The 25,661-nt window shown below is 35.0% G+C and overlaps 2 protein-coding genes and 1 long non-coding RNA gene across 4 annotated transcripts in view; 1 reads left to right on the top strand and 2 right to left on the bottom strand.

The window, feature by feature from the left end:
* Positions 1 to 25,661, top strand: part of LOC119080007 (receptor-type tyrosine-protein phosphatase kappa) — a 127,683-nt gene that overhangs the window by 76,038 nt on the left and 25,984 nt on the right. For both annotated transcript variants that reach the window (XM_037188183.1, XM_037188181.1), the window contains exons 4-5: positions 25,350 to 25,465; positions 25,624 to 25,661. In XM_037188183.1, the coding sequence (XP_037044078.1) occupies positions 25,350 to 25,465; positions 25,624 to 25,661 (154 nt within the window). The remainder of the gene's footprint in view (positions 1 to 25,349; positions 25,466 to 25,623) is intronic.
* Positions 1,298 to 14,235, bottom strand: LOC119080016 (esterase B1-like). The gene is made up of 12 exons (XM_037188194.1): positions 13,939 to 14,235; positions 8,869 to 9,010; positions 6,788 to 6,909; positions 6,548 to 6,719; positions 6,349 to 6,489; positions 6,125 to 6,280; positions 5,948 to 6,048; positions 5,747 to 5,863; positions 2,264 to 2,433; positions 2,024 to 2,122; positions 1,813 to 1,917; positions 1,298 to 1,737 (listed from the first exon to the last, which is right to left on the bottom strand). Exons 1-12 carry the CDS (start codon positions 14,134 to 14,136, stop codon positions 1,545 to 1,547), a joined length of 1,716 nt encoding a protein of 571 aa, XP_037044089.1. The 5' UTR covers positions 14,137 to 14,235; the 3' UTR covers positions 1,298 to 1,544.
* LOC119080124 lies at positions 20,128 to 21,503 on the bottom strand. Its single transcript, XR_005088278.1, has 3 exons — positions 20,727 to 21,503; positions 20,569 to 20,661; positions 20,128 to 20,502 (listed from the first exon to the last, which is right to left on the bottom strand). It is a non-coding gene; the product is annotated as an uncharacterized LOC119080124 (long non-coding RNA).

The raw sequence follows: 25,661 nt of genomic DNA, 5'->3' as shown, positions 1-25,661 counted from the left end.
GTTAACCTTTTACAGACGGCAAGCATGTGACGAGACCAGTTACATTATCGGGTCTATTACTTCCATCGATCAAAGCATTTTTAATCTGTTGATTTCAAATCTTGTACTTCAATTTTTTTAAACATGCATTTTACTATAAAAAGGACCATTATTAACCAGATCTTGTCATTATTTCTGTCGTCGTTACCTATTACAGATAAATAGCCGTATGTGATAGGTTAAAGCATTCTTGAGGCTAAAAGAAAAACACCTTAAAAATTATCGTTTCATTGCAATTTTGCTTGCAGATATCACAAATTTATAATGTAAGACATATGTATTGGATGTTTATGAAATCGTACTGTAACTGTTTCTGCACATTATAGTCCAAATTCAAATTTTCTTTTACTATACTGTCAACCTTGACAGAAGAACAAAAGAAAAAATTGAATTAAGTCTTTTTCGCATCGCTATGTTTAGCTAGAGTAACAAACACGTCCTCATCGTTTCTTTCTTATATGAAAGACTACAAAACGCAGATCTTTGGATCCTTCTATTCATCTGGTAGTAAACAAGTCATCACGCCAGCATACTTTGTCATTGTGTTCGTAAGCAAAGTTTTGCATGCGATTTATCATCTGTTATTGATATTGTTGTCAACAATGTATGTTAGCTCTAGTTAGAGTACTCTTATATAACAAAACGTATAGTAAATCTAAGGAAGTAGTAGATTTGAAGAATTTTCAAATTAATAATGTTTACTAACACCACTAGTTACATACATTGTGTCGCATGTTCCATACACGACCTTACGAATTTACGAGGCTTCTCCGACTCAGAAGACAGCTTTCGATCATCGAAATTCGATGAATTGTTCTCTATCATCACTACCACTAAAACATTATCGATTTGTTACCCCTTTCTCATTTTTCTGAACTTTAGTCAAATTGTTTTAATTGAATTTGCCTTTAGCATTCGTAATAACTTTTTCCACAAACAAAACTTTCAACTTTTCTTCTGCAATTAAAATGTTTCACTCAAGTAAACAATGAACGGAACGCATTACCTCTGTCGAATGTGCAAAAACCGAAGCATTTCTATTTGTATATGCTCATCATAATTTGTGTGATACATCAACATGCATTATGCATGCATGTGCTCTTGAAACCTAAAGTTTATTTACTTATCCTTATTTCATATGCAAATTATTTGCAGAAACGAGAACAAATCTCGCTGACTTACAGGCTTTATCCGAAGAAACACTTAAAACCATTTAATTTCGTGCTCGGTATATATATCTATGCGGCTATGTATTATGTGGGTGTAATGCATATTTTATTCGAACAATGTTTTAAAGTTAAATAACATCAAGTGGTTCGCAACTCGATGTTACGAGAAGTATATTGATTCACGAAATTAATAGTTAATGAACGAACCGTCATCAAGATAGCAATAAAATATCTAGGCGTTCATTAGAAATTTATAAAATTCACGTCTCAAGATACTTATAAATTTGGCAACGGGCATGGGGTGTACACAATACGGATGGTGTTGATTAAAAGTGTCTACAATTCATCTCGAACATTTGAATTAACTAAATGTGTTTCATATCTGCTGAAAATATCCGTCCAAAAGTCCACAAATTTTTTATGCGGCCCGAGTGCCGGTATTAATCCTTCATTTGTGATGTCAACAAAATTGATGAGGTTCTTTTGTATTGGCTTGAACGATATTGGTTCGTTGTTCGGTGTCGGATCTCTGGAAATGTTTGAAGAGTAACATTTGAAATGAGCTGATGTTGTAAAACGTAAATTTGGTATAATTGAATGTTACCCGAATTTAGCAAAATTCGTCCACAATTTGGTGCTGGCACGTATTGTTCTCATTTCAACGGAATCATCTGCAATGTTCTCGTAGATCTCGTTGAAAACATGACATCTTAAATTATGAATTTAAATTCCCATTTGTAATTGGGATTTACGGACTTTGGATGCGATTTATGTGTGTTGTGTGTGCTCACACTGACACATAATATTATATTTACCTAAACAAATAGCATAGTTCATCCCCATGACTTGTGCCGAACACCGATTCCAATTTGAACAAAATCTTGAACGCATTTAATGTTGCGTCAACAGAAAATCTGTTTGGATTAGATAATTATTTTTGTGTCACTTTGAAGCCGCAGCATTATACATGTAACATATATGTTCCGAACCCAATGGCAAATCGTTTGGCACATAAATGTAGAGCAAAATTAAATAATTTGAAACGTTCAACGTACCGATAATAAAAACTTTTCCCTTTCGAATGAGCTTTGGCTGATTTATCGATTCCGTGAACTAGAAATACGTCGGACAACAGATCATTATACTCGGCCAATGTTTCATTGGAAACTTGCCCATCCACTCCGAAGTAGAAATTTCGAATTTCATTGGCGAACTTCTTGTATTCCTGAAATATGAAACAATTTAAGCCATAAACCATAATCTGATTAAATCTATTACTTCTATTGCTTATACTATATCCTGGTGTTCTATATACACGATTTTACATAACTAGGGATTAAGAGTAAAGCTTTTCTGTGAATTTTGCCGATCCGAGGCGTAGCCGTGGTCAATCAACACTCTACAACGAGGCTATACATTTGTATCTCGAATTATGTAATGGATTTTACATGCTAATGGCGCGGCGTCGAAATAGAGCTTTTAATATGAAAAGTACAGTTCTCGACGCATTTACTATGTATCTTTGTTTTAACCGTACGTTCATTCGTGCAACTCAAAATTCTGTTTTGCTGACAGTAAAAATGATAGCAATACGACGAGTTACAATTGATGGACATTTCCGCTGCTACAATTTGATTACGATATTGCTCGGTCAAATGTGACGGTCAAACAGATTTATCAATATTTCCCTTCAAAATATACGGAGCGAATGACGGTCATTTATATCGTCGTCTCCACAGACCAAATAAAAAAAAGTTTATTTCACTTTTTATTGGTGTCGAGATAACAGCAAACGTTTTCATAGACATGTGATTCAAAATAACTGGTCACCCGAACAGTGTATAAGTAAATTTTATTTGTGGATATTTCCATATTGAACTTAACCCACTTAAAAACGAAACTCCAAAAATAATAATTCAATGGAACGATAATCCATAATCATGTCGTTCCAACCGAAAAATCAATTCTATTTTCTGTTTAATTTTCGTTCAATTAGGTAGGCAGTAAAAATAGAGCAACATCAGTACACCTCCAGATATTTGTTGGTCATATAAAGTTTATATATATCGACGACCCCCCAAATATATTAAGGACATTCAAACTTATATTTCTCGCACGCGTTTGCTGCTTTACTACAATCAATATCAATAATAATTACTATCCACAATACCAATACATCCACAAAACCGTTTTTTCTTTCGTGGTCTGTAATGTTCCTTGCGTTTTTGTTCAATTTTGTTAAACAGATAGAAAGTGTTCGAGAAACATAATAAGATTTATACACCCGTTCGCAGTCTCATCATCGTTCAACCTTCGCTAATTAATTGATAATAAATGAATAGAAACGGCAAAGGTAAATGAAAAGTATCGTGATTCGTTCAAACATACTCATATATAAGAACATTCGGCACGGCCTTTTTGTGATGGGGGTTTAATATTGAGCGGTAGAACATGTATTTAATACATGCCGGTAAAATTTTTAGATTCGTCATTCAGTCATAAATAATTAAATTATTATTTAGACCCTAATTCTAATCGCATTAAATTGTTTTTATTTCCTTCAGCAGAAGTTAACGAATCAAACTTTTGCAAACCATACGGAATTTTTTTGTGTATTGGTAGGATTCCCACGTTCGTAAGCCCTTCCTGATGCGAGAATAAATGAAAGTTTAATTTTAAAAGGATTAGGACTAGGTCAGACCAATATTTTTTTTTCGATTTTTCCTTAAAATAGAATGGCTTTAATGAACATGGATCTTGTTGACGTTTTCACCACTCTTGTCTGCAAATTTTCTTTAGTTGCATATATGGCCGGGGGTAGTTTTCAGCGTAAAACTTCTCGAAACAACCGTATTCAGCTATAAAAACGAAGGATTGTGCCTTTGTAGTTTTTAGGGTAAACTAGTACGTCTTAACATGCCCTATTGCATCAATTAGACCAGTTTATAAAAGAAAGAGCCGTAGAATCGTTTCCTCTGAAATTTCCATTCAAATTCACTAAAATTTGATCCAGTGGCTTCTCGATTATGTGTCGAGTACACCACTATTTCGTTCCGGAAACATTCATCCCTTACCATGAATAATGTTCTTAAAGGAAAGGTGAAGCGTCTTGTCAAAGATTTAGAAACCCCTTCAGCTTAGAAGTTTTCAAAGTTTTATTTAGTTTATTTTAGAAGATTACCGCTTTTGATGTAGCTGTAGGGTGGAAAGCCTGCAGTCATTATACATATATGAGTATTTCCATACAATAAAATAACCTTTAACCTACGACTCATTATACATATAATTAGTCCTGGGCATGTATATATAAACCATACCATACCATATCCAACAATATAACAATAATAATAGCATTATCGGCGGTGTACGCCTAAAAATGAGTATACAACAATACGAAAATGACAAGGGTGAACTTGGAATTATTATTTAAATGAAATCCATTACATTCCGTCAAACAGACAAAGGAGGTTTTTAACCTTGACATACGAGTATGAAAGTTGAAGTGAAATTGCTAAAGAGGCATGTACGTACAATTTTCCCAGAAGATATGTTGTATAACATTCTGTTCATTATACGATGTATATTATGCTTAATGTTGCCTCATTAGTACAATATAATTTACAATGGTACGGTTATTAACAATGCCAAGCTCGAAATGAATGGACGACAAAAGGAGAGCTCCACATGGGAATGATGGAGTGATGTTAAAAAAAAACAAGAACGAAGCGAGGCAATGCTAGTGGCTTTGTCAATGTAATAAACGACAAGAACGGTTAGTTTGAGCGTTTTAGATTTTTTAACGTTTCCCAGAACGCAAGCACTTCACAATAGGGGCTGCCAAAATTGTACGGAAAGTTTAAACTGTCGAAATGATATAGCCCCACTGACAAACAAGAGTTGAGAATCTCACCCGTAACAGGTAACTTTGTCTACAGGTAACCTGCAATACCTGTGACAGCTGAATTTTTTGCATGAAGCGCTACATCTGTGGCAGACAGAGTGACCTACTGCACGTAAGATTCTTAAATCCTGATATAAAGTGTGTATCCTACTTAACAAGCATACTTATTGTTTGCTTGTTACTTCGGCTGTTCTGCATTGCAGATTTACACAAAACTCTTAGTTCCTTCGTTTCCTCATCAAATACTTTCGATGTCTCTATTGATATCAGATGTTATCGCCGTTCCACACCCAGCTCGACCTTGTATGTTCAGCAAATTGTTACACAGTCTCTCGTGGTAACTTTAGGTACGTATGCGAAATATGAATTGTCTGCCAATGTTAATTAAGTCATTAATGGCTTATTAATTCGGTGAAATCGGAAAACATATGCGGGGTTCCATGCCGACATTCATATTCTACGCGCACGAAAAAAATTGACAACAGCAGCGAAGATTCCCATAGCAAAAATGGTAGACTTTTCAGAGCTCAGTCAAATTTTAGTTGTCGCTCTAATTCTCGCTCTCTCTCTCTCTCTCTCTCTGATATTAATGATCTATGGACTATTGGTAAAATTACAATGTCTCTGCGTGACTCACCTCAGTCTCGTAATGTGTATCCATTTTATTTCTAGTCAGTTGAACTTCGAATGTCCGCTCGAATGCTTCCAATAGTTTCGGATCACGAATCTCATCGGCAATGAGGAATAGCATTTCCTAAACATCAAATGGGATTACATTTTGATTACATCAACACTCACCCACGCTTGAAAATGAGATTATTAAAAAAAAAATATTTACAGCCGAGGTAAATCCGAACATTGTATCGATTTTGTGATTGAATTTATTGTTGAGTATATCCTCTGCGCCCATTTGAATAAATGGTTTCTTGGCATTTTTCCCTATTCCCACAAGAGAAAATCGTTCGTTTATTACACAAATTTTGAGAAAATTATTCAACAGAATCAATCATCTCACCTTCGATGACAGGTGCCCACAGTAATTCGAGTTCTTTTCTGCCGCCAGCAAGCGATAGGGATGTATCAATATTCTCCAAAAAGAATTGAGCGTCGGCGGTATGTAGGAATTTTATCAACTCTTTGCTAGTCTTCAGACGTTGTCCAGCCAAATTTGCTGTAGAATAAATTGATTTCAACTTTTCTTACATTCTGTGCATATGGTTTATGGCTGTGAAAGCTCACCAATCATGAACATGTGTAACATATGTTCGCTGGGAACGTAGCGCGACCAAATATTTAGCGCAGAACCGCTCATGGCAATAGCTCGTTGGAATAGCGAGTTTGTTTCTGATGATAGAACATGGTAATGTGTAGAAGCAGCGCCTAACGAATATCAGAGTTCAGAATTCATTCATGAGAAATGAAAGCTTTTTAAACCAACCAGCACTGTGTCCAAAAACTGTTATTTTATCAGCATCACCTCCGAACTGTTCAATATTATTTTTAATCCAATTTATAGCTAAGTTTTGGTCCTTCAATCCCATATTTCCGGAATACTCTGGTGTACCCAGTGACATGAACCCGAACACTCCTAATCGATAGTTTAACGTTACCTTCGAGCATAAAAAAACATTGATGAAACAATGCATGATCACAAATTCTCACAAATCTCCTGTTTTACCAGCACTACATCCTCATTTATAAAAAAGTCCGGTCCGTAGAAGTTGTCATTTCCTGATCCTTCAACAAAAGCACCGCCGTGAATGAATAACATGACGGTACGTTTACTTTCCGCCGAAACATCTGCAAATGATTTGAATATTTTGCAAGAAAGAAATATATTCATGAAACGTTTATAATATGTTTGGGCAAAGCGTTCCCGCAATGAATTATACTCAGGTCAGAGGGAAAAGTGTTTTTTTTTACTCAATTTGATTTGAATTTGTTGAAATTTATCCAAACGAAAATACGGTAAATGTGCTGGTGGATATTATACAATGAAAAAGTAGTTTTCCACACCTCGTTCCACATTATTCAAACACATACAGCACATACCGGCCACTTAACATTATAAGCGGTTACAAAGGTTTATTCAAAGCTATTTAAAGTATTTAGAGAAATTTTCCGAAATGCATTCACAATGCCGTTGAATTTATGGAGTACGAACGTTTTGTACAGTAGATTCACAACATAATACGAAGTGAGGACAATAATACACAAACAATTATATATTGTACCCTCATTAATTGGTACTCTCAGTGGAAGGAAGTTGAATAGTAACTCTTGGTGGATTGTAAATTATCCACGAATTTCGCGTTAAAGGGTTGTTAGTGTAGAGGCTTAAACATAAGACATTCGACCATTGTTTCGAGCTTAGAGAAATTTAAATACGTCTTTCGACGTTTTGCATTAATATGCAGTTCAAAAATACCATTTCTCATCAGGTCATGGCTTTGCTTTATAGAGGCTTCCTCAAGAGTAACAACTCCTTAGAGATAAACGTCATATCCTAGAGTTTTCTTTTCACTTGAAGATTCGAAACCCAACCAACAGTTGCAACTCTGAAGAAATTACAGCATCATCAATACATAACTAAGAAAAGTAGTCTACTTCAGTTCCAATAACGAAAGTAGCCATCAAGTGCCAGAGATTCTCGAAGGACAAATTTCCTGATCATTCAACAAAGAGCACCGCCGTGAATGAATAACACGACGGTACGTTACGTTTATAAAAAATCCTTTGTCAGCTAAAAGAAAATCCTTAGAAAAGCCTTAAACATTTTACGAAAGAAAATCTTTGGAGTACATTTTTCGGCCGAAATTGATTTTTTTAACCTCATAAGTATTACTAAAAGACATCACTCTTCTTATTTTTAACTGTAAGCTACATTTTTAACAAAATACAAGCATGTATTTTTAAAAGGTAGCTCTTTTTTTACATTTTAGAATTTTTTGTATGGAAAAACTCAATTTTTCTTTGAGTCTTTTTCGAGGGATGCTGATCATGTTATCAAAAATGAAAGGGCGCAGCATAAACTACAATTATAGAAGTCGACATCAAATGACCATCCGGGTTACGGATGTTATGTGCAATTCTTTGTAGAAAATCCTCAAGAAAAACTTTTGAAAGGCTCAAGAAAATCAAATAAAACGAGGAAAATCCTTGAAAATTGAAAAAAAAAAATCATGAAACTTCAAAATTTCAAAATCAGTAAAATAACCTCTGAGATCCTCAGAAGATTGTCTTTTTGAAAATCCTTTGACAACGAATTTTACAAATATCGACGCTCCAAAGTTACACATACTTTGTTACAGTTCACCAAGAATTCTATAAACGATACACAGTACTTAAAGAGCCTTCGTCTACTAAAAGCTTAAATACCTCAAGAATTACAAGCGCTATGCAATGACGTCACATACTGCAAGTGTCGTAATCAAATTCTCTAAACTTAAACACCGAAGCGGTTTCAACAATTACCATTTATTTTTGGTCTGCTTTTTTTGGTTCTTATTATCTGAACCGAGTATTCATTATCAGTTTACTATAAAAAAAACGGTAATTGCTGTAAAAAGTTAATCAGGTAGCGCATACAAAAAAATCAATGAATTTTTCTGCACAAAACTAATGACTTAATTTTGGTCTGCCACATAAAGTTCATTCGCATATATCATCAATTCGTATTCATCATTTTGTTATCGTTTTTTCCTTCAATTATAATTACGCGAAGGAAAAAAAATTGAAATAATTTCGCAAAGAGTGTACCTGGTGTATAAATATTCAAAAATAAGCAATCTTCTGACCCGGCAGGAGATCGTTCACCAAAAAGATAAATGTTCTGCGAACACACATTTCCAAACTCGAATGCATCTAATGTATCGGTCCATGGTTGTTTAGGTTTTGGTGGCTGAAAAAAAAAAAGAAAAAGAAAAAAGTTCAATCTGGTTTAATTCGGTCTGAGTTTTTACGATGTTTACTTCTTATTAAAAAACAAAGCAAACATAAAACGTAGAATAATTTTAATTTGAATAAAAACAGGTTCGTTACAGCTCGATTATTAAGCAAGACACTAGACATTTCTATTTTTTTTTTATAGCGAACAGATTAAGTCAAATTTTTCTGTTATCAAATTTCGCTCTACAGCGAAAAATGGCCATCAAAATATAATTTCTGCTTAATGGCAATCAATAGAGTTATAATCATAATCTATTCGATCTGAATTCTATTTCAGCAACCCAACTCGACAATGATAATACCGCCAAGGTAGCAAATACGGATGTGTTCTTGCGATAAAAACCATATTTTAATTTCATTGTAAACCAAAATTACAAGCATCTACTGTGTGCTTACCTGAAATGTTTTACCCAACGGGTAAATGTTCGCGGACTCTCTCGTAAATAGTATGTACCTTCGTCAATTACGCAACATTTTAATTACCACTCGTAAGTAGCTTATCATTAAAATACGCTTAAACATTGGCATGACGAGTGAGCGATCAAACTTTAATTAAATGTTCTTATAACACAAAATAAATCGCATTTCAATTTAGGTGCAGTTTTTTTTAAGTCTACTGTTATTTTGCTGATTTAATGGCAAATTGATTACACTCTGCGAATGGGGCGTCAATTGTCAATGCATTTTAACGGATTTCGAATGATTTTTTTTTAAATGAGGGTTGATGCTCTTTGGTGACACAAGAACAATTATCATATTCAAGGAATCCGCAAAAGGAAACCAAGTCTCTTTTCTCTGAAAGTGTACTTTATTTATACATATAACTCAGTAAATCAACGTACTGTGACGGGTATACTAAATTCGTATCTGATTTAATTATACGGACAGTGTTTTCAGGGAACCCAATTCAATGAAAACTGATAATGATTTCGTAAAATTATAGAGATTAATCTACAGCCATCGCTGAACTGTTAATGCGAGTTATACGAGGGGAAAGCGGACTTACAGATTTTCGGTTTCTACTAGCTAAAATAGTACATTACTTAAAAATGGGGCCAGGGCCTACTTTTGGATTTTTTTTTGGAAAGTTTTTGCGAGCATTTCAAAACCGAATCTTTCCAAAATTTCGAATGGTTTTGGCAACTCGTGAACTTAGCCTTGCGTTTTAGCTGACTCTCAATTATTTTGTTTTACTCTTGACACTATACGTCAACAATCAAACAAAATCATTGAGAGCCGGCTAAAACACAAGGCTGAGCTCAAAAATTTCCAAAACCGTTCGAAATGATCGAAAAATTCGGTTTTTGAATGTTCGCAGCTTTTGGAATTTTTTGGAAATTTTGGTAAAAATTTCAAAAAAAAATTCCAAAAATAGGCCCTGAATGGGGCAAATGAAAGAAATTTTACTTCTTGTGTGAAACACAAAATAAGTACCATTTCCATCATTTGCCCCATTGCCAAGGAAGACATTTTCATAAAAAAAAAACTTGAGGTAAAGTTTTGGTGCCATGGATTAAAGTTAACTTCACCTCACGTTTTTGAGTAGATTGTTTGTTGTCTTTTACTTGGCTGTCTTGTTTTCCTCTTTTTAACAAAATGAAAATATTTTAACGAAACTGGAATCCTGTTACTGGATAGAATTTTATCGTAAAAATTCAACTATAATTAACTCCATTAATGTTTCATAAAATCTTGCTCTATTATAACGGACTGGTTTGAATTCAGGGACTAAAATTTTTGAAGGCGTTAAACCCATCAAAAGCTACGATGGTAAAACATATAAAAAATCCAAATGAAGTTTCTTATGGTTTATGTGGTTTTCATTAGGAATGCGTTGCCAATGCTGGCTAAACTTTTTATAAATGATGAGCTTTCATGAATGCAGAAATAACATTCGGAAAGTATCTCACTCTCACTCATTTATAATGAAAGCTGTATGTGTGTGCATATACACGACGCGTCGCGACGCTAGCTTTTGAATGTTTCGAGCTAAGTAATTTTGTAATTTAGTTTCCAGTTCAACCTGAGTTTATAACAGCTTACATCATCATTCTTGAAAAAAATAACGTTTCTGAGCGAAAATTGTCTCATAAGGTCTCTTAGCCATATCACTACTCCTAAAATTAACTAATTAATTAAAATATTTTGAGGATGAATTCAAAATAGGTGCTGCGTTTCTATTGTTATAATTGGAGTCAAACATTCTGGATGTGAGTTAAAATACACATAACATGCAATTGTTCACGTAGGAATGTGTCAAAAATTGGAATTTTTTTGACTTTTGAGGTCTGCGAGTGTTAATGCTAGCAGAAGTTCTGTGCTCTGACTGTAATCTCGATTTTCTACTATCGAAATTTCGTCTTCTTCTTCCGAATAGTTCACATCAGTTGCATTTCCGACTTTCGCTTCAATACTGTGTCAGTATTGATGATAATTCGCAACAATGTCTTATCCGATCAACAAGCGCTTCATGTGTCATTGCTATAATCAGTGTAGTAACCTTGATACTTCAAAACCTAGACTTGATATGGAATCAACTTGATATCACCAGCCTAGAAATTAGGCACATCAAAATACATTCATAGAATGCTGATGCGTGAAATTCAATCCGATAATACGTATACATTCTCTCGAAACATTGCTAACGAAGTCATTTGAAGATAAGATCGAATAGAGTAAAATCGACGTTGGCTGGTCTAATATTCAAAAAAGTACGGGAAATTTTGTGTTTCATTTCTATTCACGTTGATAAAGCAATAGAGTTATACTCTTTGATGCGAAATAATACTATCTTTGTTTCTACTTGAACTGAGAGCTTTATTATTTGTTCTGAGGTTGTATATTCCGTTCATTGCAAGATAATGTCATTCTGATAAAACATCCACCCATTAGAAACTGTAAATCATATATTGTCGACACCGATGACATAAATAAGTGGTGACCTAAGCTGCCGTAATTTGCATATGGAACTTAGTGAATATTTTTAACAAAAAACTTCTTTTGTTGAAATTTTTCACTAAGTCCCTCATGCAAATTGCGGCAGTAAGGTTAACGTGTTAACGTATTAAGCATTTTTTTTAAACGAATGAAGTAAAAGATTTTGCATCAAACATTACGCAATTCTTTCAAACAAAAGGAGTAATAGTTAATTAAATCACATGGGTCGAAAAAAGATTTTTTTAAATTCAAGGTGTATGTGCGAGCTGAGAGGGTATTGTAACATTAGAATGCGAGTTCTCGGTAAACCTCGGTTCACAATCGCATTTGAATGTTACAATACCCTCGAGGCTCACCCATACACCGAGAATTTTTTTAAATTTTATGCAATTCAGTGAGCGAATTCGATACATCCGCAGCCTGTGTGCAGTGTCATATGAACCAGTTTTATTTCATCCAAAAATCGGTGCGAAAAAAAATTTATCGCACCCAAAATACATCGACACGATCATAATCATATATTCATCAAATGTAATAACAACTGTTATGAATACTGTTAGAACAACTGCTTTTGCAACAGTTGTAACACGTTTTTCAGTAGATGTCAATTTCAGTTTCAGTTTTTTTAGTGAACATTTTGTTTTTGTGGTTTGTTTTGTAGTCTTGGGGAATTCGCTCACTGAATTGCATAAAACGTTGTATGAAACACGAATCGTATGCTGGTATTTTATCGCACACGATGTCTTCAATCGACATCTAGTGCAATAAAATACCTCCATACGATTCTTGTTTCATAAATACCCATTTCGACCCGAGCCATTTAATGGCTTTTACATTCGCCTTTCATCGAAAATCACGAAAAACACCAAAAATTATCAATTTAATCCGAAACTAAGCACCAAACAATCACAAAATATGTCGATCACTTCAGGAACACACAAAAATATTGCAACAACAATTTGCTATGTCTACTACAATATGATCAATTTTTATCATATAACTACACGACGCTTTCCAGTTTGTTAACTCTAGGTGAACAATTTCCAATATGTAATCCCTAGAGATTACAAATTTGTCTAACATTTTGATCTTAATATGCGAATTCGAATAAAAGTCGTGTTTTCAATCAAAGGCGAATGTAATAGTATTATACATGCTAGTTGGTAAATTTTTATTTTATTTTATTCATGCCTGCACTTTTTAACAATTTACACACAAATCAGATCAACAAAACTTTCAGAGTTTATTCAATTTTCAGATATTAGAGATGAGCGGGCCACCCGAAATACATCGGCCCGACCCGACCCGACCTGGCCCGATCGGGTTCGGGTCCGGGTTTTGAAAATTCATTCGGGCCGGGTCGGGTCGGGCCTTGAAAACAAAAATTCGGGCCGGCCCGACTTAGAAATACAAATTTAAAGTAAGCCAATAAAAGCCTATAAAGCATGAAACACTAACTTATTTTATTATTTTACTTCGCGTATAAGATTATTGCAAAGCTTTTATGCGTAGAAAATGATTTATCATTAAATTTCTTATAGTAAAAAAAGTCGGGTCACGTCGGGCCAATGATTTTTTCGGATCGGGTTGGGTCGGGCCGCGAAGAGAAAAGTCTCGGGTCGGGTTGGGCTCGGGTTCAAAAAATTGGATCGGGCCGGGTCGGGTCGGGTATTGAAAAAACGTCGGCCCGCTCATCTCGAGTTCGATTCAAAAAGTTTTAAATTCGATTGCTTACCAAGCTGATGTTGCTTTACCTTATAAGCATACAAACAGAATAAACAATTTGACCTTTAAATGTAAGAAGCATTGAGTCTAGAGCTATATTCTTAAATGACTTATATGTTGTCTTTAAATTGTAGGTATATTTAGAACAATCTTTTGTGAAACTTAACAAAATCTCCTTTACTGCATTCACAACAAATTTTAAATTCACCAACCACTTACTTTAAATCTCAACTTATTCACTGGCGGTTCGGCATAAGGTATTCCCTTGAACGCATAGTATGACCGTTTATCGAACAAGGTTTCGAATAGTTTCCCGCGAACCGGTCCACAATTTGTTTGAACAATTACTTTATCATTGGAAAACGCAGTTGGAATTACGGTTAGCACAATCACTGATAACAAAAAAAGGGAAAACATTTTACTGTATTTTTGATTATTAAGTTGTTAAAATATAAGTAATCACTGATACATGTCAAAAAAAATATGATTTCCAAGCGAACGATAACAATAAACTAAAATGGTTACTCGAATTGTTCGCCATATTATATATGTTTAAAGTTCGGCGGCTTCGGTTAATTTACGTGGAATTACGTATATATACGCACCGTACAGAACAAATAAAAAGCATCGATCAAAAATAGTTGGAACATGAATTTTACGGAGTTTTTATGCGATCTTTAGTATGAAATGGAAGGATTTATAATAACCAATATTCGATTATGGATCAATGTAACCGGATTATAATGTTCTTGTATAGTATAAATCATCATTGCCTCTTCAGATAGTGGCAGAAAGTGACTTTGCATAATTGTTTTAATAGAAATTGATCTATAAAGTACAGGTAATAATCGAAAAACTTTTTATAAGTGGTTCGTATTCCACTTACATTTTAAGAGTTATATGCGCTGAAGGCGTTTGAAGACACTCTATGTATAGAAGTCGGTATTTAAATGAAACGGAATATTTCGCGCTAGATCAAGTCAACTTGGTTAGATAATGTGTAATGTATTCTCATTCCATAACGTACCAACTATCATGCGTAATCATTTTATCATGATGCTAAATAATCTTAAGTTCATAATAAACAAGGCATCAGAACAGTCGGAGCGTTTGCTGCGACTTAGCCCCGTACAACCCGTAATCCAATTTCGTCCGCAACCATTATACGTCCGTAGCCCTAATAAGCCCGGAACCCTAATACGTCTACAACCCTCTAATGCGTATGTTACCAATATGCAAGTCAAGTTGGGCATGGTCAAATTTACTGAAAGTGTTCATTTTTAAAATTGCGCATAGCGCAATTACGAAAGCCCGTACGAAGTACCTTTCAAATAAAACCAACAATTTACGATATTATTTTAGAAACCCAAAATTTTTTGCCTTTATTCCATTCGGTATTCAATTATCTCTCAAATGAAACAGAAACTAGCAAAATCGGTTGAGATTTAGTCGATTTATGTACAAAAAGCACTTAGGGCCGAGTAGCGGCCTTAGTGCAAGGGCCCAAATTTGAAACTTTTTTTGCCATCATTCTATTCGTCATTCAATTATCTCTCAAATGAAACAAAAACTAGCAAAATCGGATGAGATTTACTCGATTTATGTGCAAAAAACACTTAGGGCCGAGTAGCGGCCTTAGTCCAAGGGCCCAAATTTGAAACTTTTTTCGCCACGTTCTTTTCGGTATTCAATTACCTTCTATAAAAAACTAAAACTAGCAAAATCGGATGAGATTTACTCGATTTATGTGCAAAAAACACTTAGGGCCGAGTAGCGGCCTTAGTCCAAGGGCCCAAATTTAAAACTTTTTTTGCCACCATTCTATTCGGCATTCAATTACCTCTCAAATAAAACAAAAATTAGCAAAATCGGATGAGATTTACTCGATTTATGTGCAAAAAACACTTAGGGCCGAGTAGCGGCCTTAGTCCAAGGGCCCAAATTTAAAACTTTTTTTGCCACCATTCTATTCGGCATTCAATTACCTCTCAAATAAAACAAAAATTAGCAAAATCGGATGATATTTACTCGATTTATGTGCAAAAAACACTTAGGGCCGAGTAGCGGCCTTAGTCCAAGGGCCCAAATTTAAAACTTTTTTTGCCACCATTCTATTCGGCATTCAATTTTCTCTCAAATGAAACAAAAACTAGCCAAATCGGATGAGATTTACTCGATTTATGTGCAAAAAAACACTTAGGGCCGAGTAGCGGCCTTAGTCCAAAGGCCCAAATTTAAAACTTTTTTTGCCACGTTCTTTTCGGTATTCAATTATCTCTCAAACGAAACAAAATCTAGCAAAATCGGATGAGATTTACTCGATTTATGTGCAAAAAACACTTAGGGCCGAGGAACCACCTTTGAGCCCTCCCAACAAGCCCACGTTGCATCTTACCCAAAAACAATGTTCAGCAACTTTGTTCTACTCGTCAATACCTTTCATTTGATATATCACAAGCAGCTATTGCTTGCGTATTTCGGTAGATATAGTCGAAAGACTGAAAAACACCTATAGGGCCCTAGCTCTGGAGGGGCCGACCCTACCATGCCCATTTTCGAACTTGACCTTACTTTTGTCGATACCAATCGGGGAAAAAAAGAATTTTAAAAAAGGTTGTGATTTACTCTAGCTAGAGGGGTCACGGACGGACGGACGGACGGACATTTTTTTTATTGCGGATTCGTCATCTATGAACATAACCAAATGCTTTGCCCTTACTGTCTGCTTCCAATTCGACGTGTTACAAACGGCATATTAATCTTATAAGCCCCCAGTACTTCGTACGGGGCTAAAAATTGACTCCAAGCTGGTCTTGAGGTGAACTGAGGTATCATCAGGATTGGCCAAATAATGAATACATTAACTTTAACATTTCAGCTGGCCACTGCCATGTCGCGAAAATAAGTAAAATTCTAGTCAGGGTTGTTATTCTTATTAAAATTCTTAAATTCTCAATTTTTCAGAATTTCTGGAATTTTAAGAATTTGATTAACAATTGAAATTCATTAAATACCGAATGAAAGTATGGTACATAGATATTAGAACCGCAAAAACATTGGTAACACGTTCAAGTAATGTTAAAGACACGTAATTTTATAAACTGTTACAGTTCCAGTGTTGTAGGAACAGAAATAGTAAATGTATAAAAAAGAGCGGCACACTGAAATAAAACTTTAAAATAATGTTCATCCCTGTGTGCTATATACGTACATTGCCAGTCACCAGGAAATACTTTACAAAAGTTTACTGTTTCTTTTCTACATTTTTAAGCTATATATACAAAATGAAAATAAAGTTTTTTGTATAACTTGGCGAGCTAACTGTCTGCCAATCAGCTTTTGCAAATCGCAAGAAACACTTTGTGTAAAATTCAAACACAAATTCTACAACTTTTATTTCGGTTATTGTGTTGTTTTTTTTCGCCTCCTTGCTTTTGTAAAGGGATCACGAGTTTCCAAAGGGACACAATTTAAAGGCCATCAAAAATATCAACAAAGACTCGGAATCGGAACAAAGAAAAAAAAAGATGATTTCTCCAATTTCGTAGCAACAGAGCTTATGCTTCAAAAATGTTTGTTAAAAAAAAACTTCGTAAGACAGTTCAAACTATGAAGAATATTGGTCTAAGGAAGATACGTTCATCCGACTCTTTTTCACACATCATATCATCTGTTATAGACAACGACGACACAAGTTAATAATGAAGCCGTCCTAAATATAACAAATTGCACGTTTTAACTATTGAAGGAAAAGAGTTTATTTCAATTTGTGGAAAATGCTTAGACTAATTGAAGTAGTAGATTCCTGTCCAAATTCACTGGTTAAACTTAACGAATATTTGATGTACGCGCCGCCAATAAAAGTAGAAACCAGGTATGGTCTGGACATAGCAATTTCATGTAAACAAACTCACCTCTCATTCATTGCGCGCCACTGGGCTTAAGATTTGTGAAATGGAAAGAAATCTGAAAAATTTAAATTTTGAAAATTACAGTGAACGACATCTCAAATGTCTCACTGTCAAATTTTTCTGAGAATTTTATTGTGACATTGCAAATTCAAAATGACATTCTCTGAAAAAAAATGACAGTGAGACATTTGAGATGTCGTTCACTGTAATTTAAGAGTGATATCGCCAAATCTTCTGGTGATTTTTTTTTAACTTTGAGAAAGACCTATAAATAATTTTTCTTGAGTTATTGTCGAAAAATTGTTTTCCGCACACTCTGGCATGTCTTTACTTTTGAACGCTTTTCACAGAAAACAATTTTATTTTAGAAAAAGTGAAAGACACGTGTTTCCTAGAATTGAAAGACGAATCCAACGAGCTATAACTCATTAAAATCGGAGACCGCTTGTTCCCCAATCACCTCAAGATTTGGCAATATCACTCTTAATAAAACTATCGGATCTGAATTCGGAATGTTTTCAAATAGCGTAGCAGAACAACCCACTACGAAATGTTCGAAGTCATTCTTTCTCCACATACTTTCCATTCAGCTTTGCAGAGAGTGCATGTTTTCATTGTGGACAAATTGGGTGTATTGATTCATTAATCTGCTTTTCCATTAATAGCGAAACATAATATTCGCTGATTCGGAAATCAGAGTTATTGCTTCCCCCGAAAAGAAAACGACGATGACGTTGATTTCATTTCTCATAAAATAATAAATATTTGAATAGCTTTGTGTAGCCTCTGTAACATTCAAATTCCATTATTGTTTTCATTCCTGCAAAACTTGATGAACGAAAAAAAAAATACTCTCAGTCAAGATTCAATTTCATATTTGGTATATATTTAGTCAATTGCTTTTTTTTTATTGGGCGATTAACTTTAGGAAAGAACGAAGAAAAAAACGCCTTTAAGACTATACCACATAAAAAGAACATTAATTCATTTTTTATGGCCTTATCAACATCGGTATATTAGACATTACGAAAAATTGTTAGAATGTTAAACGTTCTATGCCGATATGCCTATACCTATATCTATTGTATCCGATCCGTTTCGGTGCGAATCTAGGTATAAGAATATTGCGTGTATAAATATAATAATCACATTCGTTAATTTATTCAAATAAGCACCGTCTCCATTTAACACAATTTGTTTTTTTTTGTCTAAAGATAAGTTGGTAAATTTAAATTATATTCATTTCTGACACAATCACGACTTGTACATCTTTTCCAAATGTTTACGTTATATTATACCTAAGCTGCATGTGTTTGCATGACTTTCAGCAACGCACTTTCAGACTGTACAGATTTTGACCTCTTATTAGTGAATGATAAGTTATTTTTTATAGAAAATTATGGTTATTAAACGGCTAATAACCACACATTTGGGCATGCAATAATTGAAACGGTTGAAGGGACTGTTTGTTTATTTCATTCATTTTGATGGAGGTGAAGCGTGATGAATTTAGTACTTTGGTTCATAGACTTCGTGTTGTCCCTTCGACAATATCTTTAATGTGCCAAACAAGACGACAATAACAACAATGCTTCAGAAGCAACATAACGGCATCGTGAGTTAAGAAATATTTATAATTCGACGTACTATGTCGCTACATATCGACATTATGCTTTCTCGGCTCCGTGTCAAGAATTTAAATTTGGCAAAACAGCAACGATAACAATCCGTGGTATACGGTGTTTAAGTAGAGCTAGATGGAAAATCAACTCGGGGTATGCTGTCATCGATAATATAAAAGAATCTGACAGCAGACCCCGAGATGGAACAATAGGTTGTGGTTTCGCCATCTCTCTAACTTAAACACCTGCTCTCAGGAAATTGTATGTTAAATCTTGTGTCAAAGACTACAACCAAGGCCGGAATGGCTACCTATCGGTCGATCGATGAATGGAAAGCCAAAATATCTTCGCCGTGTTGCATGTAAAAAAAAACACCCGTGCGTGCGTGACTGGCCTGACTGCAGTCAGCATAATGCGTGTTACAAAACAATTTTCACAATTAGTAGCAGTTAATTACAATTTTAAAAAAATGTGGTAAATTCAACAACAGATCTGTTATTCTCTAAATTAAGTGCTGCTTGAAATTTACAAATTGATGCCTCATTGTCTCATCGAACGTGTTTTAAAGTCTCACATTCATTCAATTGATCGTTTTTTTTTGTGACCTTGAAAATTTCAAATTATATATTTCGCGTACAACTTATCGAATAAACATATTATCGAACTTACAGATAAATAATGAAATGCACATCAAAGAAATTGTTGTTCTTTCATGAGTCGAAGAGATGCGCCGACTTCTAAGTAGGGCGTGTGCCCCCAAAGAATAGAGAATCAAAGTGAAATTTTTTAGAATTACCTCATATTGAAGTGGTAGTCGTAGTCGAGGCCACTGGAGTTGTATTGATGTAAAAATGGTTTTGCCTTTTCATGAATTTGGTTTAATTCTATATAACAGTATAATACAAATTGGCATATCGGTGCTAACTTATTGTCTAGTGTAGTGTGGTGTAACTTGCCCAGGTACAATAATACTAGTCATAGTCGTCAGTTGCTCAAGCAAGTTAAAGATAAAGTTTAATCTTTTGAAGAATATTCTGTCGACAGATGTGGCAATAAATCAATGCGCCAGAGCAACTGTCACAGCTCGTGTGGCCGCAATTGAATACAATGTTCTTTTTGTTAACCATACAAATAGCGCAGATCAATTCTTCGCAGATGGATTGATCCTCCTCTTCTGGATTCGGTGGACTAAGTGGTGCTGGTGACGGAGGCTGTTGAAGATGCTGTGGTATTGAGTAGGCAAAGTGTTGCTGCAACGAATGGAATTATATTTCGTCTGAGAGCTTAAACAATACCTGGGTAATAGTTCGACTTACTGTTCCTGTTACTGTATGATGGTTCATGTCAATTCTGTTAACGTCAAAAGAACGACCGCTCGATTGAAGAGGTTGAATGCAGTTGAAAGTTTGCTGAAACGGAGAAACAGTTTTAGTTGCTCAGCAGAAACAATTTGCAGATCAATCGCTAAACTTACTGCTCCTGTAACATCGTTGACGTTAGCGGAACTAATCAAGTAAAGTGGGATCGATGGACCTTCAGTTGGAGTCTGTTGAGCTGGCGGCACATTCGAACCGAAGCCCCATTGTAGATTGCCTCCACTACCAATAATACTTTTCACGACTCAATTGTTGCCAAGTTTGATCATTCCGTTATTGCCTTCGATAACACCGATTGTACAGTTGTCCTGAATGGTAATTGTTCCAAAGTTGGCTTTTATTTTGCAAATATCGCAACTGGCCTTAACATCAACTATTCCCGAATTGTGGTCAATTACGCCAATGCTATTTCTTTCGCTTAGAGTGACACTTCCTACATTACGATCAATGACACCGGCGCTTCCACATTCCATCAAAGTACAATTTCCGCAGTTCTGGTAGATCGAGCCAACATTAGTTCCGTACATCAATAAAATGTTTCCCATGTTTCTTCGAATTGTGCCAACTGTAGAAGAAGATGCAACTGAAACGTATCCATTGTTTGAAGAACAGTTTGCAATGTGACAATATCGAGAGTTGGAAGTAAAATTTCCGCTATTGTTGCTCAAACTTCTTATTGCTGGCATATTCACAGAAATGTTCAAAATGTTGTTATCGTATACTGCCATGGCTGTGTTGCAGGTAGTTTTGTTGAACGGTTCGATCTTTTGGTGGTGAGATTTTTAATAAATTATTGGTTGGACACTTGTTCATTCAGCGACCTCAGTTTACAATGACAATACAATAGAGAATTTCACCCTTTAATGACATTGATATTTGTAGTTGGCCACTTGCTTCAGATGGCGCTAACAGTGTTAAAATTGATCGACTGATTTAGATTCAATGTACTCATAATTTATGTCAAAATATTTAACATAAAACATTAGTTGTGAGGGATTCTTTTGAAAAACAGCCTACCGAAATCGGACGCATTTTCCAGTGGACTTTTTTATATGTGCCTAGAAAGGACTTCGAGCCTAGAACCCAAAACCACTTTCAAAAAAATTCTTCGAAGCTTTTGTGACTGGTGAAAGGTGATCAAAAACCGAAAACTTTCACTTTTCTTACCAAAATTTCTCCGGGTACACGAGCCGTACATGGTCTTGTGGGGTGTCATTAGAAAGGTAATCACATGTACTATTGAGCCGAATAGAGACTCATTGGTTTTAAAATTAATCCACACTGAAATATGTGCAGTTGATGTTTTCAACCGAAAACTTGCACTTTTCTTACCAATATTTCTCCAGTTACACGAGCCGTACATGGTGGTGTGGGGTATCATTTGAAAGGTAATTTTATGTGCTTTTGGGCTAAATAGGGTCTTATGGGGTTTGGATGCATATGCGATGAAATATGAGAAGTTGAAATGTTTAAGTGCCCATATTTCATCGTAGATGCTTTCAAACCCCCATAAGACCCTATTTGGCCCAAAAGCACATAAAATTACCTTTCAAATGATACCCCACACCACCATGTACGGCTCGTGTAACTGGAGAAATATTGGTAAGAAAAGTGCAAGTTTTCAGTTGAAAACTTCAACTGCACATATTTCAGTGCGGATTAATTTTAAAACCAATGAGTCTCTATTCGGCTCAATAGTACATGTGATTACCTTTCTAATGACACCCCACAAGACCATGTACGGCTCGTGTACCCGGAGAAATGTTGGTAAGAAAAGTGCAAATTTTCGGCTTTCGATCACCTTTCACCAGCCACAAAAGCTCCGAAGAATTGTTTTAAGAGTGGTTTTGGCTTCTAGGGTCGAAGTCCTTTCTAGGTACCTACAAAAAGTTCCACTAGAAAACACGCCCGATTTCGGTAGGCTGTTTTTCAAAAGAATCCCTCTGTTCCAAAGGTTTTCCCTGGGGAAATGCAATGTCTGTCAACGCTTGCATTCCGAAGGGTGCCGCACTGGACGATATTTGCCATCTGCATTGATCAAATTATTCTTCTTTTCTTCTTTCTTTAATTTTTCTGTTCTATAATTACTATGTAATGTAGAATGTATTGAAATAAATACCCTTCCCATTAGCGTCTGAACATCCACATAAAAAACGAGAGGCCTTTCACAGAATCTGTGTTCTCCAGGCCAATATTAGCCATTAGACCACTCCTGTTTTATGATATCATTAAGCTTTGGTACTTTACTTGAGCATTTGAAAGTACCAGTACTTACTTCTTGACACATTTGACCTGCGAAAACCCTATTTCATACCCTGTTAAGCCCTCAGTCTTATAAGGACTACTTCTTTCTCGTTTAAGTTCTTCATACTCTGTGTAGATTTCCCAAGTGATGATTAGGAAATATATATATTTTTATAGGCTGTAATTAAAAGTGAAAAGAAAGTCCGCCGGTTTTATCAAGCAAGGTCAGCGATATTCAAAAATTTCAATGACTTGCTCATTTGGCGATAACAGAATTTTTTTGTTCCGGCTGTATTTGAAAAACCCGAAATATACCCACTTCACAAGTCTTCGAATATTCGATAAGCCTCCTAGAGATTAAATTACCTGATAGTCGTCGTATGGGGCATATCTGCGTATGGAGATAAAACCATATGCTAGATAAACAATAAATCTCATATTTCGGGACCTAACAAGATATTTTGTATGACAAGCTCTGTCGTGAGCGTATAGGGCATGCTATACGATTTTGCATCTGCCCAATTTGTCTATACAAGTCGGCGCACATGTTAACAAATTTCAATGCTACAGTTATCGAATCCGATGACTAATTTAGTGATAACAATTGCTTTGTCTTCATTGTTACCAAAGCTCCTTTGTTGTTACCGTTTTTTGCATTCACCGTGTTTGTCTTTGTAAAAGTCTTATGAATAAACAAACCGGTGACCGGGCTAAAAATATCTCTCTCAAATCGTTTTAATCTTAGCCAAAATAAAAGTCAAGTTTATTTTTATCAGCTCATTCTGATATTTATAGGTATTGTTTTGTGTTTAACGAAATGTATTATCATTGAAATAGCGTAATGATTATCAGGCGTGTTAGTCACCGTCTGAAAGTCGATGCGAGCCATAAAAGCTGATACAGAAAACCGCTTAAAACTGACTGTGATTTGTAACTTATCCATATTTACGACACAACACGAAGTAAGAGTGAATAATCATTTCATCTGTTTCAGACGGCATCGTATGACCAGTATTATTATCGGGTCTATTACTTCCACCGATCAAAGTATTTGTAATCTGTTGATTTCAGATCTTCTACTTAAACTTTTTTACATGCATTTTTCTATATAAAAGTCCATATGATGAGAGTTATGCACTAACCGTCACAAAAAGACATTTCCAAAAAATATGGAAAAAGTGCGAAAGTTTAGGAAAATTACTTCCTAAAACTAGTTCCTGATTCTTATTCATGAGGACACTTCGGTAAAAAAAAATCATTACGAAGGCAAGAAAATAGAAATTTTCTCCTCAGGTGAAACTTTAGTAGCCTTTGTTGTGCAGACCAAGGGAAGAAAAGTAGAAAATTTTATTTTCATCAATGAAACTACAAACCAGGTATGGTCTGTTCATACAAACCGGAGGACATGGCGATTTCTTATAAACAAACTCACCTCTACGGAGAGTGTGTGTTGTTTGTATTGAGGCTATTTAGTTTATATGAAATCGCTGTGTCCTCCGCTACATACAAAGTTTGACATTAGACCATACCTTGTGTTTTTTTTATAAATCATTTATTTTATCATTCCATAATAAACATTGCGCGGAATACAGTCTTCTTCGAAAAAGTATACAATTAAAAAAAAAATCGAATTTTCGTGTCAATCAAAATATAAATAAAATTATGTGTTGAGGTTTATTTGAAAATACAATTACATTAATTTTCCAGCTGTGTGACACACTGTCAAGTTTCAGCACCTTATTGCACTTATGCACGAAGTGCGTTGAAAACTGAAAATCTAAATTTTTCTCTTAACTAGAACTAAAACTTGTGATATTGGTTCCAAGTATAATAAAACTAAGAACTAGGCGTCGTTACCCTACATCTTTTTCAAAAATTTGTTATTGTGAGAAAATTAAACCTTGGCACTTAACGTTTATTTCAATACAACTTGACGCTCAAAGTTAAAACTCAGCGCACACATTACCACTTTTGCATACCATTTATCCGACAATTAAGTTCAAATGTAATCTGTCTTCACTACTGCTTAGTTACAGACAGCTTCCAAATTGTATTTAACCAAAATTTCCCGAACAATTTATACTAATCCTCGACATAATGAACAGTGAACATTACTGGTCACAAAACCAAGTTGAACCGAATTTAAACTTAAGGCAGCTAATATTTCAACGAACACTTGTGGTACAGAATGAAGTTTGAGAAATAATTCCATAACGTAAGCGTATCAAAGCAAACAATTAGTGAACTCTAATTGGAACGTTAAATTTGTAGGAAATGATTTTTGCATAATCATCGTTAATGAAAGTAACTTAGTTTTGCATTTTGGGTGAAAATGACTGCTGTTTTATGTCTGTCTTTCTTTGTCGCCAATTCAGCATTTAGATAAACACTACGACAAGACGTGTAATACACCAAAAAAGATACATTGCACCCTATATACCATTTAGTCTAATAAAAACTTTTTACTCCATTTACAGATGAAAATAATTCGTTGTCAAAAAGTGTACCAGATAAGCCAATAGAGTTGCGACACTTTGTAAAACTATGTGAGCAACGACGAAAGTTTCCGGTACTGTACAAGTTGGAATTTCAAGTAAGTTCTCACAATACAAGATTAACATGATGGAGCGTATTTATGCAGATCCATTGCATTGTGCAGATGCATTATCATCTTGAGGAATTGCAAAAGCAAAATAATGTAAAGGTGATGTTTGAACGTTAATGCTTCAATTTCTTTTTTTTTATTTGCAGACTGCTGTTAAGGTGGAAACAAATTCCTGTAAACATGG

The sequence above is a fragment of the Bradysia coprophila genome, unplaced genomic scaffold, assembly GCF_014529535.1.
Source record: "Bradysia coprophila strain Holo2 unplaced genomic scaffold, BU_Bcop_v1 contig_350, whole genome shotgun sequence".
NCBI lineage: Eukaryota > Metazoa > Arthropoda > Insecta > Diptera > Sciaridae > Bradysia > Bradysia coprophila.
This window is presented reverse-complemented; position numbering and strand designations above follow the sequence as displayed.

Bases quoted from the DNA above. Each gene is read 5' to 3' on its own strand.
- LOC119080016 (XM_037188194.1), bottom strand. From the start codon at position 14,136: ATGTTTTCCCTTTTTTTGTTATCAGTGATTGTGCTAACCGTAATTCCA. The intron at 6,049-6,124 runs GTGAGATGATTG...TTGTGGGAATAG, and splicing joins GTGGGCACCTGTCATCGAAG to GGAAAAATGCCAAGAAACCA. The intron at 1,918-2,023 runs GTAAATATAATA...TCATAATTTAAG, and splicing joins GAACTATGCTATTTGTTTAG to ATGTCATGTTTTCAACGAGA.